At 41.3% G+C, this 17814-nt stretch overlaps 1 protein-coding gene across 1 annotated transcript in view; it reads left to right on the forward strand.

The window, feature by feature from the left end:
- Positions 1 to 118: 118 nt before the first annotated feature.
- The window catches only part of LOC141981926 (macrophage mannose receptor 1-like), a 44267-nt gene continuing 26571 nt past the window's right edge, over positions 119 to 17814 (forward strand). Inside the window, 9 exon segments of the mRNA XM_074943547.1 lie at positions 119 to 296; positions 1597 to 1779; positions 3073 to 3227; positions 7235 to 7348; positions 8575 to 8690; positions 10940 to 11088; positions 12041 to 12240; positions 13758 to 13885; positions 15724 to 15811. Coding sequence (XP_074799648.1) covers positions 119 to 296; positions 1597 to 1779; positions 3073 to 3227; positions 7235 to 7348; positions 8575 to 8690; positions 10940 to 11088; positions 12041 to 12240; positions 13758 to 13885; positions 15724 to 15811 — 1311 coding nt within the window.

A 17814-nucleotide genomic window follows, 5' to 3' on the forward strand; every position in this document is an offset into this window, starting at 1 on the left:
GATTAATCTGTGCAGTTGATAACGCTCTACGTTTAGTCAGTTTAACAATCATAAAGGCAAGAGAGATCACCAAAAAATTGTGCCTTCTATTGGTGACATGATTTTTTGCAGTGATTACATGGAGATTCTGTTTTGTCTGTTTGTCAAAGGAAGCCCCTTTCCAGCCCCTGGTAAACTCTGTGCCATGCTGAATCCCAGAAAAGCTTCTAAATGGGAAAACCAGGCATGTAATCAGAAACATGGCTATATTTGTAAAAGGGGAAACTCCACTTTAGAGTCTCTCAATATGCCTTCAGGTAAGTGTGTCAATTTAATAAAAGGTGATTTTTTTTGGTAGAAACTTCAGCCTGCAAAGATGTGCAATGGCGAAAAAGGAGATGCATTTTGATCGCCAAGAAATTACAGTAGAAGTTATTTTTTAGCCAAGAACAATACTTTAAAAACACCCATGTATGTAGGTGCGTGCCTTTGTGCACAAGCAGGTGGACAAAGGCACGCACCTACATACATGGGTGTTTTTAAAGTATTGTTCTATATTGCTTGGTACAAAAGGGCATTATTCCGTCCTTATCCTATATTAACCACTCTGGGAAGAATTCCATTATTTCATTCATCTAAGGCAGGGTGGCTAAATTTTACACAACTAAAAGCCAATTTCTACAGGCAATTTGACAGGAGCCAAGGACCTAATTTGCATAAACCATCATTGTAATTTCATGTCCCTAATTGCACAAAAGGCACACACTACAGCCACCCTAACCTTTAATGCAAAGAGTCAGTCTGTGATGACTACAGCATGCTATGCTTCATGTCCATCTGAGCAGGACAGCAGGAGCACTAGTTTTCATTATCCACGTCTCTGTATTAAAGAGCAGCCATGGGCTACGTTTTACATTTCCTTGTACTACATTTAGACTGCCTTTGACCTAAAGCATACAAATGACAAGTTAATAGCTGTCACATGCTATACCTAGAAGTGATCTTCAATAGGCTGTTTCCCAGGGATGCTTTGAAAGCTGCTTTTAATGCTCAGTAACAAACTTATTAAACTAGAGAGAGATTTTATTTAAGAATATTTTAACTGACAATAATAACAAAATAAATGGGTCAAGATTTTTTTGAAAGGGGACCTAAAGTTAGGGTCTGAAACCTGTATTTAGTCACCTAAGTGGCCCAATTTAAAAAGGTGACAATTTAAAGAAGAGGCAATTAGTTGCAATATTTACAAAATGATTTCTGATGGTCAGTTACTGATAAGCAGTTACGAGAGATTTAGAACGTGAGTGTCATTACCTGAAATTTCTAGGGAGTTGCAATATATGACACAAATTGTTAGCTCTGTCCAAGTCTCGGTATTTTATGATATTTAGATGTTTAAATGATAAAGAACCATATTTTATTTATATTCACATTTAACATATTTAATATTAGTCATATTTCAGTTCTTACTAGAATGTTCTTGAATTTCTGATCTCAAATTCCACCTATATTCAGCTAGATGTCCTGTATTTTATGCATAATAACAGAAAATACTGCCAGTCTAATTTACTTTGTTCTCTTTTACATTGCTCTAAAACATTTTTATTTTCATTTTAGATCACTTTGGGTCTATTAAATGCCCAGATGGGTGGTTGCCATACTCAGGTCACTGTTACATGATTCACAGAGAGCCCAAAGTATGGAAAGAAGCTTTGACTGCATGTAAGACACAAGACGGAAATTTGGCGAGTATGCATAATATTGCAGAAAACAGCTTTATTATTTCTCAGCTTGATTACAGTAAGTATTTCTACAGGCAATTGTTTTGTCTGCAATATTTATAATGAACAGTTAGCTGCTTTTTGTTTTGAACAGTACTGCTAACATTTATAGCCAAAGAATAGATCAGACTTGATGGGTGTTTCTTACATAAACACAGAAAAATATTTTTTGCTTACTTATGAAGTAAAAATCTAAGTATTAAAAAAAGTTGTACAGTAGGAAAGGAAACATTCCATAGCCCCTGAACCCCAGCTTGTGTGTGCCAACCTGCTTTCTTAGTACATAAGAGGTGTGAATCTTGTGTCTCCAACCCCAGTCCCATGCACTGGAGCCTGACAAGTTCTGCAGTGGCCAAGGTCTTTTCAGCTAGGGCTCAATCCAACATTTAAGCATGCGTTTAACTTTAAGCACAGGAGGAGTGTCATTAAAATTGATGGAACTACTCATGCTTAAAGTTGAGCATGTGCTTAAAAGCATTGCTGCATTGGGGTCCTGGTGAAGAGCAGTTAGGAAAAAACAACTCTGCCACTTTGTACAAATAAAATATGGGCTATTGTGGTTGGTGTCAGCATAACTTATTTCAGCTTCCTCTCTCTCTAAGAAGCCACCAAGTTCCTCCTCCTGTTTGTTTCATGGATCTGCAGGAGAAAGTCATGCAGAGGTATCTCCAAAGAGTTTTTGGGCTGCCAACATTTTGTAAATATATATTTTTCTTGTGAACCATAATGAGGAAAATGTATTTTTTTGATGAAGAGATGTAGAAAAGGTGAACAGGGTACATACAACTTCATTAAATATGTGCCAGGACAACCACCACAACCAGTGCTGAATTGTGGGACAGCACAGGGATAGCTGGTCTGGCTCTCCAGTTTTCCAGTCAATGGCAGCCCTCTGTTGTTAAGAGGGATGCTGTTGCTCAATCCCAGCATTTTTAAGGCCACTGCTGACAGAAGACAGCCAGGCACACACCAGCATATTCCTGTCTTTATTTTGTTGCTTTAAGTTATCAAGACAGTTTGTCAAAAATTGTTTGTATCCATCCTCTACCATTTGCAAAGAGCGTATGTCCCTTTGTTAAAGGCAAGATTTTTGGAATGAGTCTAAGACTTAGCCATGTTAAAATATAGGCCAGGTTACCTCTCACAGCAGAGAGGGATGTGAAGGAGCAACCTGAATTTTCGCTAAAGCCGAAAGATGTAACTCTCTAAGTGCTGTATCCCAACATTCATGACTGAAATCTCATTCCAGACTTGGAAATGTACACTGTTACTGGTAAAAACACCATTAACACACCAACCGCTTTTATGTTAGAGCCAACAAAAGAGCTGTGGATTGGACTGAATGCCCTTAAGATTCAAATGTATTTTGAATGAAGTGATGGGACTCCTGTGACATATATTAAATGGCTACGTGGTCAACCCGACTACGCAAAGAGACAAGAAGATTGTGTTGTTATGAAGGGACAGGTAAAATAATCCAATTATTTGTCATAGCTCTATAGATTTGAAGGCCAGAAGGGACAGCTGTGATCATCTAGTCTGACCTCCTGTATAACACAGGCCATAGAACTTCCCCTAAATAATTCTAGAGCAGCTCTTTTAGAAAAATATCAAATCTTGATTTAAAAATGTGAGTGATGGAGAATCCACCACGACCCTGGGTAAATTGTCCCAAGGGTTAATTTACTTTCACTGTTAAGAATTTATGTCTTTTAGTGATGCCAATCATTACATAGTTCAGGCTCAAACTGCCATTCATTATAAGCCTGATTCTGAAACATTCACATGCCTCTCTTCTCCATAACCTTACCAAAGACACATGAAGCCACCTGAAATTTCATATGCCAGATCTTAGCCTAAAGTAAGTTTTCATATAAGTCTGGAGCCAATCAGACAGGGCATTTAGAAGATGTGTGAGATCAAAAGGGAAGGAGTAATATTTTCATAACGTGTTTTAGCATTTCATATCTCCTAAAGAACTCGGCCCAGAAATTCCAAATTTGTTTTGTTATATTCATAGCAAGAAGTGGTGCCTTTGGTTTTAGAGGTTCATGGTGTTTTATTTGTTATTATTATAAGTGGCTACTGCATACTCAGTTTTCTAATCCACCAGACCATACTACAGGGAAGTGACTCAACTTCCTAGTTTCCACTCTGTAAACCTGAGATATGTATATACCTCCTTACAGCTGTGGACTACTGACTGATTTTACAACCTTAAACATCTTTTAACATGGTTTTTTGTTTGTTTGTTTTGTTTTGTTTTGCTTTTTGCATATAATGTCCTAGGTTTTAAAAAGCCAAAAACTGAAAAGACATACATTTTATGATGTGGAATATTAGTGACCCTCCCTTTCCCCACAAATGGGTTACGAGCAGGATTGGAAGCTCTAGTTCTAGAGCACGGTTCTCGATCAGTTGAGCTTACCAAGTAACTGGTAGTAGCAGCAGGTTGTTGTCCTCTGTGTGAACAAGCCAGAGGAGGGGTATGTCTCTGACTGTGAACAGCCATTTGCTGACAGCAGAGGAATGTTGAAACTCTGGATTCATGGAGGGTTCTGGAAAGGAGTGTTCTCTAGTAGTTACAAACCCTCATTTCCTATACCTCCTTCCCCAGCCTTTTGCCCCTGCCCCTAGCACAGTGTTTCTCAAATACAGCCACCATGGTCATATGCAGCCACCAGGGGCTTTTCTTGCAGCCACAGCTTCCTGGGCAGTGATTGGGGGATGACGACAAGGCAGTGGCCCCTCCCAGGGGCCACCAGCAGTGGTTGCGCCCCACCCACCTCTGGGGAGACACAAGCTGCAGGAGCAGTCAGTCAGTCAGACCCCTCCTTCCCGGGGGCGGTAGGGTTGGGCTTCTGCCCTGGGATGGCAAGTGGAAGGCTCCAGCCACGGGGCTTCGGGCTCTGTCCCCAGGGTCTGTCCCCTGGGTGTCTGGCTTTGGGCTCCATTCCCTGGCTGTGCGGTGATCTGGCTCAAGCTCAACCTCCTCTTCACCTCTGGTCCCTGCTGCCTCCCCCAGTGCCCCATTGCCCATGCCCCCACTGCCTCTGTACCCATCCAGGGCTTAATTTGCCTCTGAGCTTGCCAGGGCTGAGTAAGTCTGCTGTGAAAAGTGATATTAACAAACATACAAATATCACTTTTCACAGCAGACTTACTTATAGCTAACAAGTCTTAAAAAAAAACCCCAAAAAGTAAAAGAAACAACAAGAAAAAAGACAAGAATGTTCAAAGCACCTTATTTCTGTTTCTATCCTGTTTAGGTCCAGTAAAGAGTAGAGACAACTGTATATTATTTTTATTATTGAGTCTGCAAAAAAGAAAAAAATCCTACATAGATAAATTACAATGATTTGGGCATGTATATGTGCATATTTATTTGTTTTTCCTAAAGTGAATTAAGTATTTTAGGAAAAATTGTAAAGAGGCCTCACTCTGAGGCCACCAAAAATTTTGTTGAGAGAGTCCCTGCCCTAGCATGTACCCCCTCATAGTCTGTCTCTGCCTCTATCTACCACCACCTTGCAGCCTGTCTCTGCTCCTGTGTGCCCCACAACCTATCTATCCCTCCCACACAGCTTGTCTCTGCCCCACACCATTACTCACCCTCTCCATTCCACTCCGTCCCTGCAGCCCCTGGCTGGAGCATGCCCAGTTCAAATGGGAACTTTGGAGAAAATAACTGCCAAATTCTAACAAGTCTGTACTCAGAATGTGTGTCCTAATAGTTTTCTGAGGCTTGTAACTTGGCCAAATTTGGTGGACTTTCATGGGATGGCAAAAGGCACATCCCTGACACCAGGGCACCCCCCTGCCAAATTACAAGTCTCTGCCCCAGTGTTGCCAACTCTTGTGATTTTATCACAAGTCTTGCTATATTTGGTGTTTTTCTTAAAGCCCCAGTTTCTGAGATTAAAAAGTTATACTAAAATCTCAGCTTTGGATAAACATCCCCCCCCCCCCCCGGCAAACTATAATTCTAGCTCTCCTGGTTTCAGAGAAAAGCTTGATAACATAAAGACATTGAATCGTAATGGAAACCAACAGGCCAATAAAAAGAGCCCAATACTTATTATTTTTTAAAAATCTCATGATTTTTAATCCACTCTCATAATTTTAAGTGCCTCATTCAAGATTACTGAGCATCTCAGGTTGGCAATACTGCTGCTCCAAATCATGAAGCTGTTGGAATAAATGATTATAAGAATTTTTTTAACATGGGCAAAACAACATCATTTTCTCTAACCCTGTTCTGAGAAGTGGCTGAACTGTTTTTGTTGAAACTTTCAAAAGAAAAGTTCAGCTTGAGGCAAACATCCAGCAGGGAAAATTTAATCTCAAAAGGTTAAAGTTTGGCAAATTATAAGCAAATGAAAGCAGGGTCTCATAATGAGAAGTATTGGGCAACCTTAATTTAGGTGTCACTACCAGCTCGGCCTAGGATATTTTTTGTTTCCATCGATGGTAAATATTAATCCCCTCCCACCATTAAATAGGAAAGAACAGACCTACTGAAGAACAGAGAAATTAAGTAGTTTACATAGTGGGCACCGTGGTCTAATGGATTAAGCGTGGACCAGGGCATCTCCATTTTAATCCTGGTTCTGACACTAACTCACTGTACGACATTGTGCATGTCATTTAGGTCTAAACTGAGCGTCTAGATTCAGCCTGTGTAAAAGGCACCATGTAGATGCACACTGGGAAGGAACTGTAACTCAGCCCCAAATCCTCTCCTCTTTCCCTCTTGCTCAGGGTGCTGCTTACTCTCCTTGCTTGATCCTGACTAGCTCTCCTAGGGGAGAGGGGAGTGGGAAGCTACGGCTTCATCTACTTCTTGGTCCTCACAGATTTCTCATTTATGCAGGGCAGTATGGAAATGTAGCTAGATTTGTTAAAAATAAATAAATGGAAGGTAACAAAACACCCAAAACCACCATAAATAAAAATAAAAATCATTTTAAGTTGATTGTTCCTCCGCAAAGATCTAATGGCAGATAGCTCTTAGGTCTCTTTTACAAAACATACCACAGGAAAGTTAATCTAGTTCATTACAAAATAAAATAATAAATAATTAAAGAAAAACGTCTAACATCAACATTAATTAACTAACATTTTGTGGGACATTATGATTTATTTTTAGTGTGTTTTTCACTTTCTCGCTCACAAAATTCACTAGCTGACAATGAGTCTCCTACTCATAAGTGTGACATAGTCATACTCATGGGGACACATTCAAGCCTGCATTACTCCAATTCTACTCCTTTCACTGGAGTTACAGTAGTGTAGAACTGGAGTAACGCTGTGATGAATCTGGCACATCATTTTTTGATGCAATCTTTATTTATCAACCAATTCATGCAACAGATTAAAAATGAGCATGAGCAAGGAGAGAGGAAATTAGCAGTTTTCTAAAGATTATGCATCCCTCGTCCTGGACATTCTTTTCTCTCCCTCCTCATGTTCAGGATGGATATTGGGCAGCTAACCTTTGTGAAAGGAAACTTGGTTATATCTGCAAAAGGACACCTTTACCACAAGCTCCTAGGGAAGTGGAGATCATCGATCGAGGCTGCCAGAGAGCAAGTGTGAAATTGATTATATGGGGATCTATAAAGGTCATTTAGCCTATTGGATTTCATGCTCTTTAAAGTCCTTTGTCTTTCATGGTGACCTCTTCCCTCTATTTAGTAACTACTTTTGAAGGACCCCAGTGATTTTTTCCCTTAGCAAGTTGCTCATGTATGTACAGTTTTTATTGTCATTCATTTTCAGATGTAAATCTACTCTGAATTCATTTTTAATTTATATTGAATTCTTCCATTTCCTCCCTCTTCTTTGTAATAGAGTCTGGTTTCCCACTCAGTAATAGATATACATAGACCGTTTTTATTAACAAAAAGTCTTCACAACATCCCATGTTTATTTTAGGCTCTTCACCCAACAAAATAACAAACATAGCACCCACCACAGGCCTCTCTGTCTCAAGTCTCAGATCTTCTGTCTCTTCATAGGCTTTAGCATCAGCAACTAATAAGAAAAGGAAATCAATTCAAAGCAGAAAAGAATCTCCCTTCCCAGCTATCTGGTTCAGATTCCTTACTTGTGGGCTGCCTGTCTGGACTCTGAAATCCCACCCCATTGCAGCAGGTGATATGGTTCCTAGTCAGCAAATTTAGCAAGTCTCACCTGCCCAGAAATCCACTTGTTTAATCTATACTGGTTTTGAGTAAACCTCTGTAGTAGACTCAGGAGGAACAAGCCTAAGCTGGATCACAAGGGGTCCTTCTTTGAATTCTGAAGAGTCAGTGTAGTCAGATATTGGTAGCTCTGGTTATATGTGAATAATTTAAATCGTTTTTGTAGTTCAAGGTTTTAGAGCCCACTGTTGTTGAGCTACGTAGACATAATTTCCCTCTAAGCCGAGCAAAGTCAGCATCTTTGTTCTTCTGGTGCATGCGTAACCAAGCCTGCAAATCAGTGTAAGGCCACCCTGACCAGATAACCTTCCACTCCAGGAAAATCATACCAACATAAGAGGGGAGGAGGAAAAGATGGGTCAGGTGTGAGCTGCCCCTGGCAGACCTCCCAGCATCATCCCCTGGGTAACAACAATACTGATCTCAGGGAGCTTCCTTTTGTTAAATAACAGCCCTGCCTATGTCCGATGATCACAGTCTCTTCTTTTTTCTCAACTGAGCTTCATCAATCGATTTCATATTAATATGTATTTATATGTTAAAGGGCAGAACAGAATCAATATGTTAATCTGTCAAGAACTCATGTGTTTGCCTGATGTTTGTCACAGGGCTGGAGAAGACATGGTTTTCACTGCTATTTGGTTGGACACACATTTGTAACATTCTCAGAAGCAAATAAGACATGTGAAAGGAGCAATGGTTACCTAGCTACTGTGGAAAACAGGTATGAAAAATATTTTTTGTTCTACTGTTAAATTTCTGCTCATGATGGAAAAAGCTTTGAAGGTTCTAAATTTTAAAATACTCTAGAACTTTTCTAGTGTGGAGCCAAATACAAAGGATCTACACAGAAAAAACAAACGCCTATGTACCTTTGGGTTTCTATAGGCTCTGTTGTGGTAGTATCCGAGTGCTTCCCAGATAAAATTAGATTTGCAGAGATGGTTCCTCATGGGCTAAATGGAGTCTTATGCTCTTCTCCGTTTCCTGGTTATAGGAAGGCTTTATTATTACTAATTTATTTATTTATTTGCTTCTTTTTTCCTTCCAGGTCTCATTCTGACTTTTGATGTTCTGTTTCTGATATTAACTATATCCTACAGATCCATTATGACCTCAGTTGCAAAGAAGAGACACTTCTGGGATTATATTTTAACTTTCTAGTTTATATTTTGATTTGGTTTATTGAGATGAATACAGTGGTTTAAATTTGGTTCGACCATTTTACCTGATCATTCTTTCATATTGCTTTCATGCATGCATCTGCTTCTGTGCATCTCCATACTTTTCTGGGTGCTCTATCATTTCAGAAATCCTTCCTGTACTCTTATCCAAGATTTTCAAATAACATTTTCCCACTTGTTTCCAGGTTCTCTTTCCTTTATCGCTTCTCATTGCTTAATCCAAGCATATGTAAACTATGCTTCTTGGTCCAGATTTGGCTTGTGAGGGAACTGTAGTGCACACATCTTTCAGTCTTCAAAACTGCCAGTGTGAGACATGAGCCATCAGAATGTGTGACAAATGACCAAAATGTGGAACACATTGCATGTTGTACATTGTGTCATACTTGATAATTCTAATGTTTGAAATTAATAATTGATGGATTCTAATGACTTTTAATGGTTTATCATTTTAATTCATAACTGACAGATTGTAATAGTTATAAATCTTTCTTTAAACTATTAGTTTAAATCTCCTTGAGGTGAAACATTTGAGCAAAAATTTCAGGGGAAAAATCTTTTTTAGTAATAGTTCCTTGTAACAGGGTCAGCACCTGCCTCTTGTGAGTGCCCCCTGGTGGTTGGGTGTGAGCCTGCTTTTTCTTAGTTCTTGGAATGGGGTGACACCTACCTCTCACAAGTAACCCCCCCGGCCAATGGTTTCTTTGGCGAGTCTTCAGTGACTCGGCCCCCTGGCCAAGTCACACACAGTCTATAGGTGGAAAAGCACAAACAAACCCCTTCCGGGGTATAGAGTATTTACTTTCCACCACAGCTTCCTCCCTGGAGGCACTGCCCTCTGTACCAGTTTAACAGGGCTCAACATGGTACCTTCCATTGATATGTCCTCCTCGGCAGCACGCACGCACATGCACAGCTTAGTTTTTAACTAGACCAACAGGACCCATCATGGTACCCTTGCTTGGTCTTGCTATGTTTTGGGCTCAGTATCTGCTCGGTCCCCTCAGCCATCCAGGAGTTCCTTCTTAAGTCCCCTGGTGTTCAGCAGCTCTCCGTGGGCTCAGCCCTGTCCTAACTGAGCTGTCCGTGGTCCTGCTGCTCTTCCAGTTGGCCACAAACCTGGTTCTCTCTCTTCCAGCTTCAGGCAGCAACTGACTGCTCTGTCTCTGTTGCTTCTTTTTATATGGCTTTCCTGGCCCCTGATTGGCCACTCCATCAGCCCATCTGATTGGCTGCTTCCCCTGTAGCCACTCTAGGCCACCTGGAGGACTTCTCCTCTTCTCTTTTCTGAGGCAAAGTGAGGCAGGGCTTCGAGGCCTCCAGGAGAAGACCTCTGGACATAGTCCACCCCTACATATTCCTTTATTAAAAATCAGAGGATACAGATTTGTGGGGTCTCTCTTAGCATAAGGCAGTGGTAGCCCCAAAATTTAAACAACAAAACAAACTGCAACATATAAGGAGCTAATAGACAGCAGCTCGACCAAGACCATAATAGTATCTGCCTCTGCCTTCTCCCTTCTAACTCTCAGACAAATGCATAATGTCTTATATTGTGCAGGAGAAGAAGGAATCATTCCAAATTATTAATAGGCCATAATTATCATGCTTCCTTTCTGGCGTCAGCAGCTGAATTTGTTCAAAGTATAAATTAATAGATTTAAACTAACCATTTTATCAACTTTTAACTCTTTTATCCAGTTTTCCATTCTGAATTATTTCATTAAAAAGAAAAGCCATAATTAAATCTTAGTATAACATTGTTTTGAAACATTATTTTCCTTAACAGAAATGAACAAGCCTATCTGATTAGTCTGACTGGGCTAACGCCTGAAAAATATTTCTGGATAGGGCTTTCAGATGTAGAGGAACAAGGGACTTTCAAGTGGACTGATGGTGAAGCAGTTCTGTTCACTCACTGGAATTCAGCCATGCCTGGTATGCGCTGCAGTGCTGTGTGATGTATACTGTCTGTGGTTTTAGGATGTGTTCAGACTGAATATTGAAATGCCCATGAATTTCCACTCTCTGTCCCCTGGTAGATTAGACAGGATTCAACCATGGGCCCTCTTTTGTATTCCTGCAGGGGAGTAAGGGAGGAGTAAGAAGCACACTAGCCACATAAAGGTTAGTGGGCTGCTAATCCCCATCTTGTGTAGTTGTGCAAGCTGGGGCTTTGAAGGTCTAGAGACCATGCTAAGCAGGGGCTGAAGGGACTTCAACGTTTTCAGAACTTTATCACAGCATTAGTGGTTGACATAGTTCATCACACTGGGGAAAATTAGTGCTGGACATAAGTGGCCAAACAATTAGACCTATAGGGTGCTTAGGTGAGACACGAAGTAACGGCAAATATACAGATTACTAGACTAAAAATGGTCACACTAGGGTGGGAAAAAGGGACTATCAGTGTTCACCTTTTGTGAGTTTTCTCATCATTTGGCAGAGATGGGCTCATGGGATTTGTTAACGTACCTGTGCTACTGTTCTGGGTATTCCTATGGCACATGGAACCAAGACCCTGATTCTTAAAAGTATGTAGGCATTGTTGCACTCAGTGTTGCAACACCTAACTGATTAGAAGCCTAAATCTTACTTTCAAAAGGGATTTAGGCACAGTTAATGGAATTTAGGCTCCTAAGTGCCTAAATCTGTTTTGACAATAAGACTTCACCTTCTAAGTGAGTTATGCATTTCAATGCTGAGCACAGCAATGCCTATATACCCTTAAAAATCTGGACCCAAGTGACTTTGCATCTGCGTTAGAATTTCCATCCTTTGGTTTATAAAATAGGAATGGAAACAGAAGTTTAATTTCTTTGAGAGCAGAGCCCCAAGTTCAGAGAAATATGTAATTTTCAGTTAGGTTTTTAACATTTCTTTCATGAAGGAGGAAAGTCAGGCTGTGTTGCCATGGAAACTGGAATTGCAGCTGGATTATGGGATGTTCTTAGTTGTGAGAAGACAGCAACATTTCTCTGCAAACAGTGGGCTGACGGTATGACATGTCCTCCGATTCCATTAACAACTCTTGCCCCCACGTGCCCTGAAGGCTGGGATTCAAGCAATTATATTAGCTCATGCTTCAAAGTAAGCATTAAACTTTCCTGCCTCATTCACTATACACTGTCCATCTCATGCACTGAGAGTTAAAATCTACTCTCAGTTGTTCCCTAACCTCCACTGTGCTGTGGAATGCACGCTTTTTAGAGATTCCATTTCGGAACACTATTGTCAACCCTAGTTATTGGAAAATTATGAGTCAGGGTTCCAAGTAATCATGATATTGGCTTAAAATCATGAGATTTAAAAAAATATATTGGGTTCTTTTTTATATTGTTTTCAAGCTTTTCCCCTCAAGCATGAGGGCTTGAAACACACTTTTCTCTTTTTAAATGAAAGCTGAGATTCTCAGCTAATCAAATTCTGTGAGACTCATTATAAAATCATGAGGGTTGGCAACAGTGTTAAGATAACGTTTTCCGTGAATAGACATAGGAACCTGGCACCGTTCCAAGATTTTTGCACAAAGCATATAATGTATTCAATGTGATAGCAAACAAACCCAGTTTCACATTTGGCATCTGGTGGTACCTAGGCAAATAGAACAACAACATTTAAAAAGTGCTTTCCCTATTTACTTAAAAGATAAATGAGAAAATTCCCCACAAAGACTATATTAAGATAATATATACAAGAAAGCAAAATAATTTACAGAAGGAAAAGTTTCAGAGTAACAGCCGTGTTAGTCTGTATTCGCAAAAAGAAAAGGAGTACTTGTGGCACCTTAGAGACTAACCAATTTAGTGAATCAGTGACTTCCTAGCCAGAGCTTCCCAGAGGCATTCTTCCATCTCTGTCTCCCAAGCAGTCATTTATACTTTTCCCCTTGTATACCTGGGCAAGCACAAAGAGTAAACATAGCTGAGGTTAAGCTCTTACTCTTCAGGGACTATGTAATTATGTTACATTGTGTCACACTCAAATTATTATTTATTTATTTGGATGACCATTTATCAGATCGGATACTTTCCTGCTGCTGAGTCCTCTTCCCCTAGACTTAAACAACCTTAATTATGGGCTCAGTCCTGCAAGGTGCTGAGCACTCTGGCCCTGATTCAGCAAACAAATTAAGCATGTGCTTGAGTCAGGGCCAGAGTGCTCAGCACCTTGCAGGACTGAGCCCTACATCCACATCTCCCTCTCGCTCCCATTACTTTGGATTTTGCTCCATTCCTGATTCTCACCCCCCTTGGAGTTTTAGATATAACCACTCTATTTTTCTTCACCATTTTCAGTGGTCAGAGCTCCTATTAAGTTATACATACTAGCTTTTTCCCTCTCTGTGTATTGTGATAGCTATGGGTCTTCCCAGTCCTCCCCTGTGCTTTTGCTCAAACAAAGTGAAACAATGGATGCTAAGAATTAGGCATTCTGTAATCCATATTCCAGGTGTTATTTTCCTTCTGGATATGCTTTTGATTTGGTTAGCTGGATTGTATGAAATCCCACTACTGAGAAAGTAGCTGCCCAGGGTGTTGTTTGATTTTGTTACTTAGGGAGGGTATTATTATATAGTAGCTTATTGTGAAATATGTCCTCATTAGATTTTTGTGAGAGAAGGAAACCAAAAGAAATCATGGTTTGAAGCAGAAGATTTTTGTAGAGAAATAGGAGGACACTTGATCACTATCAACAGAAAAGAAGTAAAGCATTTAATATGGCAGACGGTTCTGTGAGTATTTATGAAATATTTATTCTTTCACATTAATGGCATGTATAAGAAGAATAACAAAAAGCTCTCTTGAATTCATTCTCAAAAGGGTTAATTTTAGGTAAAAAACTGTTCATTATATCTTTATCGTCATACCCCACTTATTTTTAATTACTATATTTAAAATAAACCACAGGAATTTGGGTGTAACCGGAGTCTCAGAATTCAGGAACTTGATGTGCAAATGTTTGTGTATGGGTTGGAGACTTCTAAAAGTTGTACAGAGTTCATTCATGATGATATATCAATTGTACAAACAATTGGAAGAGATTTATGTCCTGACTATGAAAAGTTGTTGGTGGCGGTTGTTGGGATGTTTTTGTTTTGTTTTATTTTACAGATGTAAATGCTAAAATTGGGCATCTAACTGCATGATTGCTCTCACAAATCAGGTAGTTAGACTTCTAACTGCTAGCATGTGCAGGTGCCCAAATGTGTCCACAAAAGTTGAGGTTGCAGTGAAATTTCTTTCAAAACCAGGCCACTTAAGTGTGGCTGTACTCTGAAAAGTAACTCTATACAAATTATACAAAGTCTCGATATCTGGTGTTTCCCAGTGAATCCATATCAAAGGCTCTCATTGGCATATAAAAGATGGTGGTTTTGTTGTTTTTTTCTTGTTGTTTAAATTGCCAGGCAATGGTGTACTATAAACTTATTTTTCCAATAGATTTAAGAGTGATTTACAAGTGGCAAAGAGACTTTTTGCCACTTTGTCCACTTTAGTTTTATATATAATATATATGTAGGATGTATTTGTTTTATAATATGCTTTTTTCATTTTTGTTTTTCTTGGTCATCTGTCTGCCAATAGATAGATTAGCGATTCAGATCTTGTCTATCCTTTTTTCCTGAAAGAATCTATGGCTTAATGTGGCTATAAGCTCTTTGGGTCAGGAACTCTTTCCTGTGATGTGTTTATACAATACCGAGCACAAGGGGGCCTTGATCTGAGTCTGGGATTGTATGTGCTACTGCACTAGAAATAATAATGAGTATCATGAAAGTGAAGCCTAAGCATTGAGAAAAAGATTTTTAGTTAGTTAAATTGTTTTACAATTCTTTATTTTTGTTTTAATTTTTGTTGAAATCTCTTAACCCAAACTCCTGACATACAGTTGAGAGAAAAGATCTCTGAGAAAAGCCAGCACCCCTCACCATTTTGATAGAGGGCTGAGATAGCTCCCTCCTACTTCTCTGGTCCTTCAAGTTGTTCTCCGTCAAACATAAGGATGACAAATATTTATATTCCTAGTGGACTTGATGATCTGCTGCAGTCAAGATCTACTTGGTGTGGTGGACAGGAAGCACCATCAGGAGCTGATTATGGGGCCAGTTCTGGGTGGCTGCTAGTGGCTGTTCTAAACTCTACCAGCTGGTAATGGTTCACAAGGAATTGTCTATCAGCTCAGAATTGTCAGAGACCAGCATGCCTTGACCAAACCCCTCACATGGAAACTGTGACATGTTTAGGGTAAGAGCTGGTTTTATGGAGAGATGGGGCTGTTTTTCTCCTATTGGAGTAGCACAAACAGAGTAGAATCTGGGCCAATATGTCTATGATAGAAAACAAGGAGAAAACTCTTTTCTGAGAGGAATACAACATCATACATCAAGAAGAAATGCAAATTAATATAAACATATTTTCTTCCTTTTCAGGTTCCTTTTTATGAGATAATTTTATAGAGACTTCAAATTTTTTGAACTGCTATAAGTTCTAAAATGTCTTTTGTACAAAGGGCATATATAATTGTCCTATTATATACAATCACATATCTATATCATATAATATATTTTAGGGACAAAGGATTTATCTTTCAGCATTTCTGGATGGGTTTGATTTACTTGAATTCTGATGAAGGATATACCTGGATTGATGGCTCTCCAGTGAGTATATTGGTTGTTAAACAATCATTGCCTTTCTGGCTTTTATAATATCTTTTTTGTAATCTTTTCTGAGTCTTTTCTTACTCCCTTCCCTCCTAAACTTTCATACCCAGTTCCATAGAAGCACTTTCTCTGCCACTGCATTAAACAAGTGAAGTGGTTTAGTCTTCACTGAGGCTATGATGGAGGAAAAGAATCACTTCATATCTTCCGCCCCAGCCACACAACCATAAAACAGGAGCATATGCAATCTGAATCCCATGATACATTCAAACTGGAAAATGTCTTCCCTCACGCATGCTCCAGTGCAGGGGCGGGCAAACTTTTTGGCCTCAGGGCCACATCGGGTTTCTGAAATTGTATGGAGGGCCAGTTAAGGGAGGCTGTGCCCCCGCCCCCTATCCAACCCCCCCCCAATGGCCCCCCGGGACTCCTGCCCCATCCAACCCCCTTTGTTCCATGACGGCCCCCCAGGACCCCTGCCCCTTCCCACTCTCTGTCCCCTGACCACCCCAGATCCCTGCCCCTGACTGCCCCCCACCGCCCCATCCAACCCCTCCTCTCATTCCTGACTGCCCCCCCGGGACCCCTGCCCCATGCAACAACCCCTTCTCCCTGTCCCCTGACCACCCCCAGAACCCCCACCCCTGACTGCCCCCTGCTGCCCCATCTAACCACTCCTCTCATTCCTGACTGCCCCTCCCCCTGGGATCCCTACCCCATCCACCCCTCCTGCTCCCTGTCCCCTGAATGCCCCCTGCTGCCCCATCCAACCCTTCCTCTCCTTCCTGAATGCTCCCCCGGAACCCCTGCCCCCATTCAATCCCCCTGTTCCCTGCCCTCCGACCACCCCAACCCCTATCCACACCCCTGGCCCCTGACCACCCCCCAAACTCCCCTGCCCTCTATCCAACCCCTCCTTGCTCCCTGCCCCCTTATTGCACTGCCTGGAGCACTGGTGGCTGGCGGCGCAGCTGCACCAGGACAGGCAGCCGCGCCGTCTGGCTGGAGCCAGCCGCGCAGCACAGAGCACAGGGTCAGGCCAGGCTCTGCAGCTGTGCTGCCCCAGGAGCTCACAGCCCCGCTGCTCAGAGCATTGCACCGATGGCACAGTGAGCAGAGGCTCTGGGGCAGAGGGATAGTGGGGGACGGGATGGGGGCTAGCCTCCCGGGCCAGGAGCTCAGGGGCCAGGCAGGAGGGTCCCGGGGCCGTAGTTTGCCCACCTCTGCTCTAGTGGCCTTCCCTGCTGCTTCATATTATATGGGCATGGATATTAATCTGGAAGGAAGATGTGGGGGAAGGGAGCCTTGATGGTTAGTAGGCTGATACATGTGGGTCAAAGACAGTTATAATGTCTCACTAGGTCAGTATTACCCCTCAGAGCAATCTGCTTCCAAGAGGGCCTATTCATGTCTGAGGCTGGACTATCAAAACTAGTTTGCCACCTCATGTAAGTGAGAATAGGCCCTGACCTCAGCCTGGAGATGATAAACTGACTTTGACATAGGTAAAGTAGAGTGCTTCTATAGGGATATACTACACTTCCTCCGATTTTACACCATTTTACAACCCCATCTTTGCAGCCCAGAGTCATAGCTCATAGACTCATAGATAAGGTCAGAAGGAACCATTATGATCATCTAGTCTGACCTCCTGCACAGTGCAGGCCACAGAATCTCACCCACCCACTCCTGCAATAAACCTCTCACCTATGTCTAAGCTATTGAAGTCCTCAAATCATGGTTTAAAAACTTCAAGGAGCAGAGAATCCTCCAGCAAGTGACCCATGCCCCATGCTACAGAGGAATGTGAAAAAACCCCAGGGCCTCTTGCAATCTGCCCTGGAGGAAAATTCCTTCCTGACCCCAAATATGGCGATCAGCTGAACCCTGAGCATGTGGGCAAGACTTACCAGCCAGACACCCAGGAAAGAATTTTCTGTAGTAACTCAGATCCCACCTCATCCAACATCCCATCACAGGCCATTGGGCCTATTTAACGT

Source organism: Natator depressus, chromosome 2, assembly GCF_965152275.1.
Source record: "Natator depressus isolate rNatDep1 chromosome 2, rNatDep2.hap1, whole genome shotgun sequence".
NCBI classification, from domain to species: Eukaryota; Metazoa; Chordata; order Testudines; family Cheloniidae; genus Natator; species Natator depressus.